The sequence below is a fragment of the Rhagoletis pomonella genome, unplaced genomic scaffold (genome assembly GCF_013731165.1).
Source record: "Rhagoletis pomonella isolate Grant_MI unplaced genomic scaffold, Rhpom_1.0 Rhpom_scaffold_00003, whole genome shotgun sequence".
Lineage (NCBI taxonomy): Eukaryota > Metazoa > Arthropoda > Insecta > Diptera > Tephritidae > Rhagoletis > Rhagoletis pomonella.
This window is the reverse complement of record NW_023458557.1, coordinates 24341152-24359249: the sequence shown is the minus strand read 5'-3', so window position 1 is coordinate 24359249 and position 18098 is coordinate 24341152. Positions and strand designations below refer to the sequence as shown.

General features: G+C 35.6%; 1 protein-coding gene across 3 annotated transcripts in view; it reads right to left on the bottom strand.

Moving 5' to 3' along the window:
- Positions 1–17811, bottom strand: part of LOC118735089 (probable phospholipid-transporting ATPase VD) — a gene marked incomplete at its 5' end in the record, with an annotated part of 309599 nt that extends 291788 nt beyond the window's left edge. For all 3 annotated transcript variants that reach the window (XM_036464700.1, XM_036464702.1, XM_036464701.1), the window contains 3 exon segments: positions 17194–17318; positions 17384–17563; positions 17631–17811. In XM_036464700.1, the coding sequence (XP_036320593.1) occupies positions 17194–17318; positions 17384–17563; positions 17631–17811 (486 nt within the window).
- Between the last annotated feature and the right edge of the window lie 287 nt (positions 17812–18098).

Here is an 18098-nt window from a genome sequence, read left to right as displayed (position 1 = left end):
CATCCGATGTTAAGGTGACATATAGTAGAACTCGTCACGAACCATTTTCCAAACACTATACCAAGAAAGACAGTATATGCTACTGCAACGACATCCCTGGTTTATTCAAAGAGTTTGGTCAAACATATGATTCAAAAGAGTGGCGATTGTTCATAGACGGCAATAAACTGAGTTTGAAGGCTGTATTATTGCATATTGGTAACAAAAAGCCTTCTATCCCGATTGCACATGCAGTAAATACAAAGGAAACCTACGAGGAAATGCAAAAAATACTCAAATTTATCAAATATGAAGAGCATGATTGGAAAATATGTTCTGATCTCAAAGTCGTTGCAATGCAATGCGGTCTACAAAGTGGCTACACCAAGCACTGCTGCTTCCTCTGCAAGTGGGATAGCCGAGCTCGTAAGGACCACTACGTCAGAAAGGATTGGCCGGAAAGAGTCGAGTTTACCGTTGGTGTGGATAACATCAAATACACCCCTCTTGTCAAGAAAGAGAAAATCATACTTCCACCCTTACACATCAAGCTCGGTCTCATTAAAAACTTTGTTAAGGCTTTGGACAAAGAAGGCGAAGCATTCGACTATTTGAAAACAGTTTTTCCAGATATTTCTCAAGCCAAGATAAAGGAAGGTATTTTTGTTGGACCACAAATAAGAAAGTTGATCAACAATAATCAATTCAAAGGACTACTCTCATCAGTTGAGGCAGCAGCGTGGGAATCCTTTGAAAAGGTCGTTGCTTCTTTTCTCGGTAGACACAAAAGCCCTAACTACGAGCAGATAGTGAACGACCTAATCAATAATTATGCGAAAATGGGCGTAAATATGTCTTTAAAAATTCACTTTCTCCACTCTCATTTGAGCTTTTTTCCGGCAAATCTTGGCGACGAAAGTGATGAACATGGCGAAAGGTTTCATCAGCAAATGAAATTAATTGAGAATCGATATCAAGGATTCTGGGACGTCGCAATGATGGGTGATTACTGCTGGTTTCTCATAAGAGAAACCGATCCTAAACTGAATAAGCGTCAAAGTAGAACACATAATTATTTCGACAACATAGTAAAATCAAATTAAGATAAAGATTGTTAGAATATAGTATAAACATAAATAAATTTAAAAAAAAAGTTAAAAATATGGGTAATTTCATTCATAAATTGAACTTTTAACTCAATAGAAACAGAGCATAGCTAGATATTTCACTCTTCTTTATACCATACATACGTTTTGAGGTATACGTTGAAATTGCGCAACCTGGGTATTTTTATTTGATCGCTTATAACTTACGTAGTTTTGCATAGATTTTCTTCGATGATAGCTTATTTTTTTTTGTAATACAACAGAGCTTAGGGAGAAAAAAAAAATCTGCAAAAAAATAAAAGGTTTTCGAGATCCTTCCCCGCAAAGTACAATTTTTTTTATATTTTTACAAAAAAAATTGAAAAAATCGGTAATGATTGTTCGTTATCTTTGAATCTACAGGGCCTAGCAAAAAGTGTTGTATGCACAGTTTATAGAAAATTTTATTACCTTTTAAAAGCTTCAAACCGTTTTGGAATTGCTTAATTCGTTCTTGAGATATATATGATTAAGTGGACCCAATTTTTTTTTTTTTTTGCAAAAACGGTAAATTGCAAATATCTCAAAAAAGGTACCATAAAATTAAAAATAACCTTGATTTTCGGAATCAGGGGGTGATTTTACATACGAATTTCATAACGGCGTCTCTGGTAAATTTTGGCCGTCGACCAGTGTTATTAGTAACACGATAAATTTGATTTTTTATGGAGCGAATAAAGAACACGTCCGTACTCAACCGCAACCGCAAGTAAAAAGTAAATATGTATGTTTTTTTTATGTGTATACATTTTTGACAGTGGCACCTCTCTTTTCGGTACCATGTCTACTTTTGGACTCACATCAAACAATCTTTGCTATTAAAAATTTCCTTGAATGGAATTCCTCCGAGCAGTTCCAGCCAAAACTTGACCATGTTGAGCAAGTGGACTCGCACTCTGGCAAAATAGCAGATTAGCTAAGCAACGACTGTGAACAACACAATATGGTGAATACCTCTTATGTTTTAACCAATGTTTATTCCCCTTCTCTAAGGAGGGAGACTACTGTAGAAGCAGTTGAAATGCATATGAAAATAAGAGAAAATTTCCCGTTGAGTTATTTGGCTACGTTCTAAATGTACCCAAAATGGTGTGCTTGTACCGAATAAACTACTTAATGTCTTAGCTATTTCAAAATTTAACAAACTGTGATGAAATTCATAGTCAAGACTTTACCATACGTCTCCGTAGAGCAAAAACTCTATTTAGCTTGACAAATAGAGCGTAGAGTTGTCGTAGAGTTTTCGATCTAGTTGCGATGAACTGTGTAGGTACACGACGAAAAAGTCTTGCTAAATAAATCGCACGTAGACTATGTAGGTGAGTCTCTCGTAGAGCTCTATTGACTGCTTACACGTCTTTAGCGAGATTTTTGTCTAAGTCTCGCGTTTTTTCTCTACCTTGTATGCTCATCTTAATAGATCAAGTTGAACTTTCTCCATTAGGATACATCGTTTCCTAGCTATGAACATTTTTTTGCAGACTCTACCTCAAATATTAATAAAGTGCTTACTATGTAGACCGTTCGTTAAAAAAAAAAAGTTTGTTTTGCCGGGCGAAAAATAAGCTGTGCAAAACTTTATTCGAATATGATGACTCTAAGTACTTGCGCGTTGCATTTGAAAATTTAGAAAACCATATGCATTCAGGGAAAAAAGTTTTTAACAAAATAGTTGAAAATCGTGAATTTTATAATCATTTGCTATGTAAAATAACTCAGAATCTGAATATGAGGTCAAAAATAAATAAGTAGAATAGGTTTTAAGAATTTGCTAAATTATGGTTTTTTTTTCTAATTGAGAAAACCGCATTTTCAAAAATATCCGGTTCTCGGGCCGAATCACGGCTCTCGTGATCGACCAATATCTTTCGAAATTTTCTGTTTTAGACTTGGCCAGAAATATTCTGCGAAATTGAGCTCAAGGATGGACGGTAGCTCAAAGTTTTAGTCAAAACTTGTAGATCTTAAAAAAGCTAGTTATGTAAAAAATTAGCCTTTTCATAATCTTCAGGTTTTGATCAACGTTTTTGCAGTCTGATTTAACGCTTTCAAAACTCCATACAAAACTCATTTTCATTCTGTATCAATATGAATTTTTTAGAAACTTTGAAAGGTTATTCTAAATATCCTAAATATAGTTTTGGGTCCGTCCAAATTCTATTGAAACAAAAAACATAATTGTCGGCCTAGTCCAACGGTGGGCAAACGCGGCTCTTTGAGCCAAATGCAGCTCTTTGCTTAGTAAAATTCGGCTCTTTTTACTTTTTCTTTGCTTAGAACATTTTGGCTCTTTTTACTTTTTAACATACATATTTCTTTGCTGGAGATTCTTTTCCATAGTGTTGTTTTTTTATTTTATTCTTTTTATGTACACATACGCAAATTGAGATCGGAACATTACCCGCAATTGAAGAATGAAAATTGGCTTTCTGACTTAATGTTCTTTACCGATATGATGGAACATTTGCAAAACTTTAATTTTCTGTACAAGAAGTAAATAAAAATGTTTTCGATTTGTCGCAAATTATTTTAAGTTTTGAAGCTTAACTACGTCTTTTATTCATGATCTCAAAAAAAAAAAATATTTCATAATTTTCTATGGCTAGAAAAAATACTGCACATGATTCAAAAGCTGATTTTGAAAAAAAATTTGCCGATTTTAAATTATTTAAATGTACGTGCGCATACTTCATAAACCCTTTTTTATGTAACATAATTGAGGATGAATTCACAATATCCGAAATACTCCTTTTTAAGAAAAGTCAAGAAGAGTTGGAGTTTTTGAAATTATAAGAAGATAAGGCATTGTGAGTCTTTTACTCTACAATGAAATTCGTAAAGTCAAAATACCGTTCAAAATTAGTTGCATTCGCGTACCTGATAATTATTGAAAGTTATAAAAACAATCAGCTTTATGTGTTCGCGTACGCAAAAAACTTGCAAAGTAGGGAAATTGAGAAAGCGAAATGACATTTCATTTTGAGAGAAAGCTGCTAGTTTCTGCTGGAAAATAGTTTGCCATCAAGAACAGCTGGTTGGAATTTACGCAAATCCCTAAATTGCATTTGATTGTTTGGAAGTTAAAATAGCAAAATGCGACTAATTATTCCTGTAAGAAGTAAGTAATTATTCGTGTAGTCAGTGAACTGTGTCAGGATAAGTCTTCGGGATTTGTTTTCTTACGTTTTCAATTTTATACTTTTGAATGTAAACAAAATTTCTATCAGCTGTTCGTCTAACTTGCAAGTTTCTGCAAATTTTCTGTTCCCGTACTATTTTGGATATTTTTCTCTTGGGGGAGAACAGATGACATTTCGCCGGAATTTTGCTACTGGACATTTTTTACCGAAAATTTTATACGAACGTACCTATAGACTAACCAACATTTAACAGAACTGTTACGAACGGCCTTAACTGACGTAAAACCAGATTTTGAAAATTTCGCCAAAGAACTTTTTGAATTGTCTTTAATATCTATCTTACTTACATTAGAATAATAATAAAATTAATGTTTTTCATTTCTAATAATAATTTTATTTAAAAATAAATTTTTTTTATTTTGTTTTTCTTGTCGCTCTTTGTAGCATTTAGAATTTACATGTGCTCTTTTCGGCCTAGGCCGTGCCCACCCCTGGCCTAGTCCTTTACCCAAGTCTATGAACTGGTGGCCCGATAATTAGAAACGATTTTCTTTTACAAGTTTCGACCTTTTTTTAATTATTATTTTTGAATTATTATTTTTTAGAAAAATATAATGCATGCTACAATGAAAAACAACGAAAGTTAATGACTTTGTAAAAGATTTATAAGTGCGATTCATAAAACATCGCAAAGTGGCATTTTTGGCGAAGTGGCAATATTGCGCACAACATTGAATGAACGACCTATCGCAACTCCGGATTGCAAATGTAAAATTTTTTAAAAATGCCACGCGTTAGAGAAAAAGCAAAGTTTTTACAATTATATTTCGAAGCAGCCTTAACTGATATACTTTTCCTGGAAGTATTTGAAGACGATAAAAAAAAAAAATGTGTTTCGCGACTTTGACAATGATTTCCAGCCCAACTACTATGGCAATGTCGCAATTTTGTCGCAAGAAAGTTTCCATACAAAAGTAATCAGCAGTGTCGCAAGGTGGCAAATTTTGCGACAAATGCGACATTTGCAACAACGACGAAGTTAAAAAAAAGTCATCAAAATTTCAAACTTTATAATTGGAATTTCCAGAAAAAATACGGGTATGCACTTTTACAGCCAATTCAAATTTAGTACAACATTGTGCAAGTTTGAATTAGCGCCTTGATTTTTGAAAATTGTTTTTTGGTCACGATGTTAAGCGTTTTCTTCTATACAAAGTATATTCGATTTGTTTCATTGACAAAAAATGAGGAGCAAAAAGAATTGGTGCTTCAATGTGTAGAGGCATATCGAAAAAATATACATCACACAATAAATCTGAACTGAATTGTGTACTAAAAAATCATTCTTATCGAATTTGGTCACATTTTATTGCATTTGGCTTGGTAAAAATGAATTAGAGTAGCTACTGGGAACAAATCTTCCTGCCCACTTTTTACGAAATGATATCCCACAAAATTTGTCTTACTAGCCAAATTTGCATCTATTAAAATAATTATACAGTAACTTACAAGCAATTTTAAATTCTGAGAATTTCTCTCATATGAGAGGATAAAAAAGGACAAAAACGCCAACGATGGATAAAGCTTGAAGTTTTATGTAACTTTAGTAAAATAGTTTTTATTTTGATGGAAAATATTTACAAGTATAAATTTTTCCCGCAGAAACTTCCAAATTTATCTAAAAATCAAATGTTGATGAGATAGCAAATCTCAATTTAACTTATTTTATCTACTTTTTTGCCAGCCAAGGCATGATAATTCGTAACAATTCCCAGTACGGCGTAGCTCAACCAATTACCCCAAAAAAAAAATTGTTTATTGCTACTTATGCAGAAACTATCTTAAAATTGACGTATAATCACCTAGCAGCCTCACTGGGATAAACCAAATGCTTACATCATGCTAAAATCATCTTGCACACAATTCAAACTGAACATTTGAAAGCACATTTAAATGTCTGGCTGTAGCTTATACTATGTCTCCATTTTGAGATTTAATGAAGATTTAGCCCTCTGACGAGATTTGGCGTTAAATCTTTTGAGATTTACCATATAAAATTAAATCTCGAAAGGCCGTAGATTTAAGTTAAATTTTCGTCAAATCTTCAATAATATTGATCAATAAGTACAATTTTTTGGATGTGGCAACCACAAATTCACATGCCATAAGTCAAATGACATTTGTGTTTTCAATATACAGTTGAGGACATTGAAATCTAGCCTATCATAAAAACATGAATTTTCGTATTTTTAGGAATTTTTATATTTTTGTTAGTTTGGGAATTAGTAATACATATGTACATAACTTTGGTTGTAATAAATTAAGAAAATATTTTTTTAAAAACTAAAAATTTAGAAGAAATATTTTATAGTAATATCATGCAGAGTCTTCTCCGCTTTCTATAAGTCATTTGCGCGATCCGACAAAAAATTTATAAATTTCGGTAATGGTTCTGCTTCGATAACATTGCACCGAACATCCTCTAGAACTCAATTCGTCTTCATGATATGCCAAAGGCTCACGATTGGATTTTCGGTTCCCTCCTATGAATAAGAGAGTTCTACAAAAATTTTTCTTTCCGCAAATGTTTTTTACCGTTTCGATCATTTTTCTTAAATTCGGGAAAATGATTGGGAATATGGTACCATTCTTTACATTTTCCAAACTATATATTATACATACATATTTACCACGAATAAGAAGCCAATAATATTAAGAATTCACATAATGAAATTCCGCTTGGCACCTTCTTTTTATCTGTCTGTATATCAATGTCCGCAACTGTATTTATAAAATCATACATAAGCAAACGTCAAATATTTAAAAATGTCAACGTCAAACATATCTCGTTGTGGTAATGGAGACGGTTGTGATTTAGCAACTGGATTTATTAAATCTTAATGGATAAATCTCTCAATGGAGACATAGTATTAGCGTGCAAAGATGTTTGCTACAATTGGTCGCGGCCAAGAATGTCCATGTTCAAATCTCATTAGGCGGAAAATTTAATTTAAAATTTTTAATTTCGGTTTTTCTTAATTATGAAAAAGCAAATGTGAGGTGCTGAACGAAAGCGTAATCACACGACTGATTTTAAAGTGCTTTAAGCTAAATGCGTTTTAAAGTAGTTGAAATCAAATGCAGAGTCGGATAATTGCATATATGTAATACTTCTACTATATTAATAGTAACGTATCTTCACAATGTGTATTTATTCCGCAATCAAAGGGAGACAGCCTATCAAATAAATGTTTGCTTGTGTTAGTATAAATGTATATTTGTGAACTACTACAAACAAACAACTGTGAAGCCACTCCAGGAGCGGTTTAAATTAAAAATATTAATTAGAAGTATTACATATATGGATAATTGACTCATGCCTAGGTCATCGCCATGTTAAGTCAACAGTTCGTTCCAAGGAAGAAAGTCAGATCTTCAACTAGTTGTGGTGGGCAAAACACTGGTTGAACATCGATATCCAAAATAGTTTCTTTCAGTACTGGCTTGGTACGAAATATTACCCTGCAAAAAATGGGACTAATCCGGGATGACTCCGGGAGCAATCACAAAGGAGCATGCGACTAATACCACTTTTGATCTCTTTATATGGAATGAACTGATCGCTTTTGTTCGAGGATGTCCTATGAAGAGACTAATTGTTCACCTTTATACCGGAACGGGTATAAAAATTTGCGCCAGCTGAGATTCGAACCGGGGTGCTCAGTTTTGTTAGGCGAATACTCTCTCTGTGTGCCAACGCCGCACATGAAATTTCATTGACTAAGTGCGTACATATCATTAAATCGTTAATAGTACCCGTTAGAGATGAGTTGGGGACTAATTGATCTCCAATTATACCCATAAGGGATGAGTCGAGACTAATTGACCTCCATTAGTACCCGTATGAGACTAGTTGGGACTAATTAATGCCCAATTGTACCCGATTGAGAGTAATCTCGGAATACTCTCTTTAGAGATTAGTCGCACAATTTTTTGCAGGGTAGATACTATCTATCTATACTATAATAAAACTGTAGATTGTTTGCCTGTTCGTCTGTTTGAACTCACTAATCTCCGGAACTATTGAATGGATTATCATGGGGCTTTAACTGGTATATAGTGAGTGACCTCGGACGTAACTTAGGGTATAAAATTAAGATCTGACAAGGGGGCGTGGCACGTCCCATAGGCGTGACATTTTTGATCAGCTATAACTTCGAAACCGTAAATCACATAACTTTGAAATTTGCTGTGTTGACATACATATCTATGGTAGATGCTTATAGTAAAGTACATATACTTTTGTAAAAGGGGCGTGCAACATCCTATAGGGGCGAAATTTGTAATCAGCCATAACTTCGGAATTATACTTCACATGAATTTGAAATTCTGCTATGCATCGTAAAATATACAAAGAATCGCAATATTGTTTAAGCTCCACAGATATCCTAGATACATCAACGGGTCATCGGTGTATCAAGAATAAGTGTCCTGATTTAGAGTGAACACGGTAGGAATATCAATGACCCCGTTCGAACGGGAAAACTCTATCATCCTGTAGAACAGCAGGATTATAGAAAAAGATTACGCACTCTCGGCAAACCTTGCAATACATTCAGATATCCGCAGGTGGGAATAAGAGCTCATAGCATCGAAGAAGATTAGTACTTAACCAAATGTTATCTCACCGTTATTATTGTTGGCATATGAGTAAGCAAGGTTTTGCTCTGCAGTTCTTTCAACCTAAACTAATAATTTTTACATTACAAACCGTTCTTGCATAGCAACACTATTTTTGTATTGGTCAACGCAAAAGTTCTTATAAAGTGTCGCGAAGCAAGCCAGGCATTTGCTAGTTGCTTAATAAAACAAAACAATTGTCAGCTGTTTTTCTAATTGCGATGTGCATAATCATGCCAATGGAAATGATATTTTAATTGATTTTACGATCAAATGTGCTGTACAGTATCGATACGTTCCTTGAATCCAATATCATTTAATAAATTTGCTATAACTTTTCTATTTTCACATCGATTTGCAAAAGATTTGGATGTATATACTTTGAAATTAAATAGGCTTTAAGATAGGTGTAATTCAGAGTAGAAAATCGATGCGACTTATAATTGCAGATAACTCTTAAACTGATAATTTGATTGCAAAACATTGTATAGCAAGTTCATAGCGATTTCGACGACCTTTAATTTGGTGGAGAGTGATACACAGGAGTGCAATGGGGTATAGTCGTTGCGCTGGGTATGCAGTTACAGTTGCATGGCTATACTCAATCCCGGCTCTTACGTCCTCGTTCGCGCACTCTGGGCAACGTGAGCAACCCATGTGCGAGATGCGGTAACCAATCCGAGTGGAGCCTTGGGTCACGGCAGAAAGAGAGGGAGCTTCGGTGGGGCCACTCTGACTTATTCGGTTTAAGGGCTCACTGAAGTCTGCAGCGTCTGTAGCGTAGGTGCGGCTGCAAGCGGGTGTCTGCTTGGAGCAAGCGGCTCGCTATATAAACGTGTATTTGGTTGCGAAACCACCCCCGTCCCAGCAATGGGTTGTGCGCTGGGCTTGGGACCCGCCACGTAAAAACCACTTCCAGTGAAAAAGCAAGGCAATGCCTCGGATGAGACCCTCCCTTATGATTACGACCACGGCAAACGCTTAAAGGACTACGATTTGAGGGCATGCACCTGGAATGTCCGGACCCTTAATGGGGAAGGTGCCTCTGCCCGGCTGGTTGATGTCCTCGTAAGGACAAAAGCTGACATCACCGCCATCCAAGAAATGCGTTGGACGGGGCAAGGCAAGCAATGTCTGGGGCCTTGCGACGTCTACTACAGCTGTCATGTAAAGGAGCGCAAATTCAGTGTTGGATTTGTGGTGGGAGAGAGACTCCGTCGCAGAGTACTGTCGTTGACCCCGGTGGACGAGCGTCTAGCCACAATCCGCATCAAAGCGAGATTCTTCAATATCTCGCTTATCTGCGCCCATGCCCCGATGGAAGAGAAGGATGAGGTATCCAAGGATCTCTTCTATGAGCGCTTGGAGCGCACGTACGAGCGCTGCCCCCGTCATGATATCAAAATCTTGCTTGGCGACTTCAATGCCAGGGTGGGCAAGGAAGGGATCTTTGAAACCACCGTCGGAAAATTCAGAATTCACAACGAAACGTCCGATAACGGATTGAGGCTGATCGACTTCGCCGGGGCCCGAAACATGGTAGTATGTAGTACTAGGTTCAAGCATAAAAAGATCCATCAAGCTACGTGGCTGTCTCCGGATCGAAAAGCGAGAAATCAAATCGATCATGTTGTGATAGACGGGAGGCACGCTTCCAGTGTTTTAGACGAACGCACACTCCGAGGCCCAAAATCGACTCGGACCACTATCTTGTTGCAGCCAAGATACGCACCCGGCTCTGTGCAGCAAAAAATGTGCGCCCAAATATGCAAGGAAAGCTGCAATCACAACAGACAGCCAGCGCTTTCGCTAATCGACTCTCACACCTGCTCTCAGAGAGCACTCTCCAACAAAGCGACATATGCGAGCAGTGGAACCACATTTCCCGCTCATTAAGTACCGTCGCCGAAGAAGTAGTCGGATTTCAGCGAGCCCGAAAGAACAACTGGTACGATGAGGATTGTCACGAAGCTGCTGAGAAAAAAGATGCCGCCTACAGGGCCTCGCTGCGATCGGGCGCAACGCGCGCTATGTGGGACCACTATAGGGATCTGAAGAGGGAAGCGAGACGTATTTGCCGCAATAAGAAGAGAGAGGCCGAAATACGTGAGTGCGAAGAGCTGAAATGCTGGCCGACAGGAGGAATGCCCGAAAATTTTACCAGAGAGTTAGGCGACTTGCGGAAGGTTTAAAGACCGGGGTGTACTCCTGTAAGAACAATAATGGCGACCTAGTAACTGATGTCCAGAGCGTACTTAAATTATGGAGGGAACACTTTTCCGCCCTACTAAATGGTAGCAGCACGGAAAGTTGTGGAAAAGAAGAACCCGAGCCCGCAGTCGATGATGACGGAGTCGACGTTCCACTGCCTGACTATAACGAGGTACGTATAGCAATAACGCGGCAGAAAAATAACAAAGCCGTTGGAGCTGACAGCCTGCCAGCTGAGCTATTCAAGTACGGCGGCGAGGAGTTGATAAGGTGCATGCATCAACTCTTGTGTAGAATATGGTCAGATGAACGCATGCCCGACGACGAATTTAAGTGTGCTCTGCCCAATCCACAAGAAAGGTGACCCCGCCATTCGCGCCAACTACCGCGGGATCAGCCTTCTAAGCATATGTTACAAGGTCTTATCGAGCGTATTGTGTGAAAGACTGAAGCCCACCTTCAATGAACTGATTGGGCCTTATCAGTGTGGCTTTATACCTGGCAAATCCACCATAGACCAGGTATTCACAATACGCCAAATCTTGGAAAATACCAGCGAGAAAAGGATCGACACTCACCACCTATTTGTCGACTTTAAAGCCGCTTCAGACAACACTAAAAGGAGTTGCCTATATGCCGCTATGTCTGAATTTGGCATCCCCTCAAAACTCATACGGCTGTGTAAAATGACGTTGAGCAATACCACCAGCTCCGTTAGAATTGGGAAAGACCTCTCCCAGCCGTTCGCCGCAAAACGGGGTTTCAGACAGGGCAACTCCCTTTCATGTGACTTTTTTAATCTTATGTTGGAGAAGATAATAAGAGCTGCAGAACTGAACCGCTCAGGAACAATTTACTACCAGAGCGTGCAATTGCTGGCTTATGCCGACGACATCGACATCATCGGTAACAAAAACCGTGAAGTCTGTTCTGCCTTTTCCAAGTTGGATAGGGAAGCAAAGCGAATGGGTCTGGTGGTAAACGAGGACAAGACGAAGTATCTCCTGTCATCAAACAACCAGTCAGCGCATTCGCGCCTTGGCACCCACGTCACTGTTGACAGTTACAATTTCGAGAAAGTAGAGAATTTCGTTTACTTGGGAACCAGCATTAACACCGATAATAATGTCAGCATTGAAATCCAACGAAGAATCACTCTTGCCAACAAGTGCTACTTTGGACTGAGTCGGCAATTCAGGAGTAAAGTCCTCTCTCGACATACGAACACCACGCTCTATAAGTCACTCATCATGCCCGTGCTGGTATATGGCGCAGAAGCATGGACAATGACAACATCCGATGAGGCGGCTTGGAGTGTTGGAGAGAAAGATTTTGCGGAAGATTTACGGGCCTTTACGCGTTGGCGACGGCGAGTACCGCAGACGATGAAACGATGAGCTTTATGAGCTATACAACGATATGGACATAGTGCAGCGAATTAAAATACAGCGGCTCCGCTGGCTTGGTCATGTCGTTCGAATGGAAACCGACGCTCCAGCTCTGAAAGTATTCAACTTGGAACCCGCTGGTGGTAGCAGAGGAAGAGGGAGGCCCCCACTGCGATGGAAAGATGTAGGTGGAGAAGGACTTGGCTTCACTTGGCGTTTCCAATTGGCGTCAGTTGGCACAGAGGAGACACGACTGGCGTGCTTTGCTGAACTCGGCCAAAATCGCTTAGGCGGTTACAGCGCCAAAAAAGAAGAAGAAGAAGTGATACATATAGTCTGTTCCTTTGAACTTCGGACTAAAACCTGTAGAACTGTCAAACTACAATTTTACTCTCTCAAGTTAGAGTAAAAAGAGAACAGATGCAGAAGTGCACGGGAACGCAAAAAGCACTATTTCCTGTAAAAACGTTAGTCGGTTTGCCTACATGTCATTTGTACAACACTGATTTGGCTGAAATATCACTAACTAATTATTAAAATCTATACATATTCAAATATTTCGTTTTGTACTTCCATATTTTTACAAATATAGGGTTCTTTGTTTTTGATTGCACATGCAAATCAGCTGATCGTTTGACACTTTTCATGAACTTACAGGAAAAAAAAACTCCGGACTAAATCCTGTAACTTCTGACTAGGAACAGTTGCTCAATTACTCTCTCAAAAGTGTTCCCACTTACAGGTTTTATGCCAATAGGAACGACTTCCTGTAAGTTCTGACTAAAACTAAATCCTGTAAACCGGACTGCAATTGGAACAGACTAATAATCAGAATCGGATATTTTTGGAAAAAATGGTAAATGCTGTTTTCTCAATTTGAAAAAAAACGATAATTTCGCAAACTCTTAAAACCTATTCTACTTGTTATTTTTTACCTAATATTCAGATTTTGTGAGTTATTTTACATAGCAAATGACTAAAATTCATGACTTTAAACTATTTTGTTAAAAACTTTTTTCCCTGAATGGTTTTCTAAATTTTCAAATGCAACGCGCAAGTACTTAGAGCTATCGTATTCGAATAAAATTTTGCACATCTTATTTTTAGACCAAAAGACATATTTTTCCGCCCGGCAAACTGTATATTTAAAAAAAAATTAAATAACGAACGGTCTAGTGTTGAGCCTATTTTTGAGTTAAAGTGCCGAAGAAGCCGAATTTCCACTAGGCATTACAAAATGACAAAAAAATGGTGTCATTTAAAAAATGCCATGTGGAAATTAACTTAATGACAATTTTTTTTAAGTAATGATACGAATATCTTTTAGTGCTAAGCTTTGTCATTACAATTTTTGACATTTAATCCATAATCCAGCATAAGAAGCGGTTTACCTTTTTATTCTATTTTTTTTTTTTATAAAATCAAAATTGGTAAATAAATGTATCACTAGGAAAAACGATTAGGATTTTGTCTCGCAAGTAGGGTATTCACAAGATGTCGTAAGCGTTGTAATGTCTTAAAATCAGGGACGGTAATCATTATGAGTAAAATAATTTAAATCAGCATTTAATCATTATTTTACGATTTTTATTTTTTCGCTTAAAATTAATAATTATTATTGGGTTTTATTCTTTCGCTCAACGGAAATAATTGTTATTTGATTTTTATTTTTCCGATCACAAATAATGATTATTTTATGACTTATTTTTTCGCTCAGAGATAATCATTATTTTTTAGTTTTGTTTTTTCATTTGAAAATAATGATTATTTATAAAATTGGAAAGGCTATACAGACGCAACCTTGCAGGAAATGGGACTAGTTTGTAGCTAACTATTTATTAACTATTTCCTTTGGCCGTAACTAACTGTTGAAGGGCGATGTTCGCAAAATAGTGAGAACTGGTTTCTTCTGCATTAGATGCTAACTTGTAGATAACAACTTTTGAACATAAACTATCAATAAAAAAAAAATAGATTCTTAATTTTTTTTATTAATTTACTTTTTTATTTAACGTTACATATTTGCTTATTTGTTAACATGTTCTTTTAAAGGTGGTCTCATGATACAAAAAAGAAGGTAGTTTCACTTAATGATTTTGGTCGCCATGCTAGCCATTTGACTTTTCCGGGCATTATGGCATCTCTATCAAAATCAAACTACCAGCTATAAAAAAAATAATTTTTCAACTGCATTTGAAAAAATTTCAAACAAAAGATTTTAAAACGAAAAAATCAGTCATTTTAATAATATAAAAAATGAATTGAAAGCTGTAGGAATCTTATAAATTTGTGCAGGGATTCCGGTGTGAAATTTTTCAAATTTTCTCGTTTATAAGAAATAAGTGGTTAGAAGCTTGTGACGTGAAAGAATAAAATCTTGCCGAAGTGCAATTTGTTTGTTCAAAGCAATATATGTATTTCCTCAATTTCAGAGGTTTTGGAGAAACTGAATCGTATGTATGTAAGTATACTTGTATACGTATGTACATTAGATTGCATCACCCCACTACTGTTTTTCCATTGGAAATATAAAATCTATTATATTTTAAAACTTGCACCAAAATATGTCGGAAAAATATTAAGATTTACGTGAGCTGGACCGATTTGAATATACCTCCTTGTGTTTTTTATGAATAAATATAGTTTTTTTAAGTAATTTTTTGAAAAAAAATCACCTCGGATGACAAAATAGTTTTAACTTAAAAAACTTGCATTAAACTTAAAAAAAAATTCAATAGAATCCTAATAAGATTATTGATGCTGTTTATGAATTTTTTTCAGAGATTGGTTTTAGAAAAACTTAAATAACTAAGTCAAAACTTCACCGATTTAGACTCGTAAGGTATCATTGGAAAGGTATTTCATCACTCTTTTTAAATCGTTGCATAATATAATTCAAAGTATGACGAGTGTCATTCCAACTTTAATTAAGATGTGTTGATATTCAAAAAAAAAATAAAAATTGGGACACGAATGTGTTTTTTGTAAAGAAATAAAAAGGGTGAGAAAATACCTTTCCACATAAGGCTAAATCGGTATAGTTTGGTCCTTTTATTTAAGTTTTTCTTAAACCAGTATTTGAAAAAAGTTGAAAGGTTGAAAATTCTCATTATTATCATCCCGTTGAAATTTTTTTAAAATAATTTTATGCAGATTTTTTAAGCTTAAACTGTTTTAACGTCCAAGGGATTTTTTTTTTTAATTCTTTAAAATAACTACATAAAATAACATTTTTGGAGGTATTTTCAAATCGGTCCAGCTCACGACCTTCTAATCAAAATTAGTACACATTTTAAAACTCCAAATACTATATACTATATAGGATCGTCTGAAAAGACTAAGACCCATTAAAAATAATAGGAACACCCATCCCAAAATATCATCAATTATTTTTAAATTTTTTTTAATATCAATGTGGCAACGCTGCTTCTAAAACGTAGAATTTATGAAACTTCAAAAATGCCAGTATCCGTCAAAAAATATTGAAGTGAACCTACCTTCTATTTTTTTATCATGGGTGGTCTCATATTTGAATTCGATCACACATAACATCAAAATGATAATATATAATTTCGACTTTTATTTTATTTGTCCTGAATACGAAAAAGAATCTGCGAACTACAGAAAAAGTGTATTGAAAGTAATTTTTGAATGAGGATATTTAAATTGAAACTTGTTAAGAAAACAAACTCCCGATAACATCTACATGACTCCTGCACGACTTTACAACCAACTTAAAGTTAGTTTTGTCATAACAAATTAAAAGTTAGTTATTTATCGAAATCCCGCAAAAAAGCTAACTAGAAATTGGCTATTTTAATCAATTAATAATTTTTTCGGTAGGGAACCTACCGCAATTTCGACTTGAAAAGTTTGGGAATTATTCCTTTTATTAGGATGTCACTGGCTCTGAACAGGATACGTCGGAAATCACGCTCGTATAGCTTTTGAATATTTTGAATGATCATTAAAAATAAAACTCAATAATAATTATTATCTATGAGAAAAAATAAAAATCGTAAAATAATTATTATGTCTGATCGAAAAAATAATAATCAAGCATTAATAATTTCATTTGATCGAAAAAATAAAACTGAAATATTAATTATTATTTTTTGTCTTTATTAATTAAACTCGAAAAATAAAAATCATTGTAAAATCCAGTAGAACGTACGAACACAAATACGTGAGTATAGTTAAAATTGTTTTACGACGGTTACAACTTTTTTTTTTTTTGGTTATAATTTAAAAAATGATGGTTATTTTACGTCCCTGCTTAAAACCGTACAATTTTTGTAAAATAACAGTTAAAATGGTTTTAGAGGGTTTTTTAACTACGCCAAAATGTTTTTAAACTGATAGAAAATTCATATATGTTTAGCTGTTATTATACCCTACGAATCCTTAAAACCATTTCAACCGTTATTTTACTTTGAAAAATTTAACGACTTCAAGACTTTACGGTGCTTACGACATCCTGTGAATACATTTGAGATTTACATTTTTACCTCATCATCGAAGGCAAAACAAATTGTTTTTAGTGCAACGAGTTTGCAGATTTGCATGTAAAACCTGCCTTTGTCTAATTATCCGACTAACCGTATAATAGAAGGATCAGGTGTATATTTAGAGGACTTGTGCATAAATTACCATATCACATCAATATTCATCTGTTGTTCGACATGAGAGCGTTTATACCGAGGGCCACTGTTGTTCAGCATTGATTTTGTTTCGTGGCCTGCATACACCACGATGCCCTCAATAAAATCAGTATTCTGAAAAAAATTTAACTTTCATTATAGTTCAGTCTTGTTAATTTACATATTGTTTCCAAACACACTTTCAGGCGACTTTCCCTCAGCAGCAAATTTTCTGTGGCAATGGGTATGCGATTCCCAGTTGGATGTATTAAGGCCCCATGGAATCTATAAAGTTTTGTAGTGGGTGCATCAGCCTCGACACGACTCACGAATTTACTTGGTGTGAATATATTCTGTTTATCTGTAAAACCTCGCACAACCTAAATGTGAACAAATTAATATATGTATTCACTCAAAGAAATTATTTTGCTTCGAAAATATATTCACTTCTCTCCGTTTTAGATTTGTTTCACCATCTAAATCACAAGTGTCAATATAACAGGCACCGTGTGAGTCACTCGTTCGCAGAAGCAGAATATCTGCCGGCACGGTCTCATTATTAGATAAATGCACCAGGTCACCAACGCGGACATCTTGCCATTTAATCTTTTTGTAGCGCTCTGTTTCACTAAAATGAAATTATACATTTGGATTTTTAAAAAGATTCCGAAAAATATACAGGGTTACTGAAAGAATTCAAAGTTTAAAATCAGAATTTTATATTATTTTATTTTTATATATTGAAAACGCATTGGTTAGTAATAAAATAAAATTTAAGGCAAATTTAGTTTTGTCCAATATGTCCTACATTTGTACGGATACGTTTTTTTATTTACTGTTGCTTTATGCATTGGTTCTGAGAAGTGTTGAAATGTTTACTGGCTACCCTTAAAATTCTTGTATAGCCAGTGCATC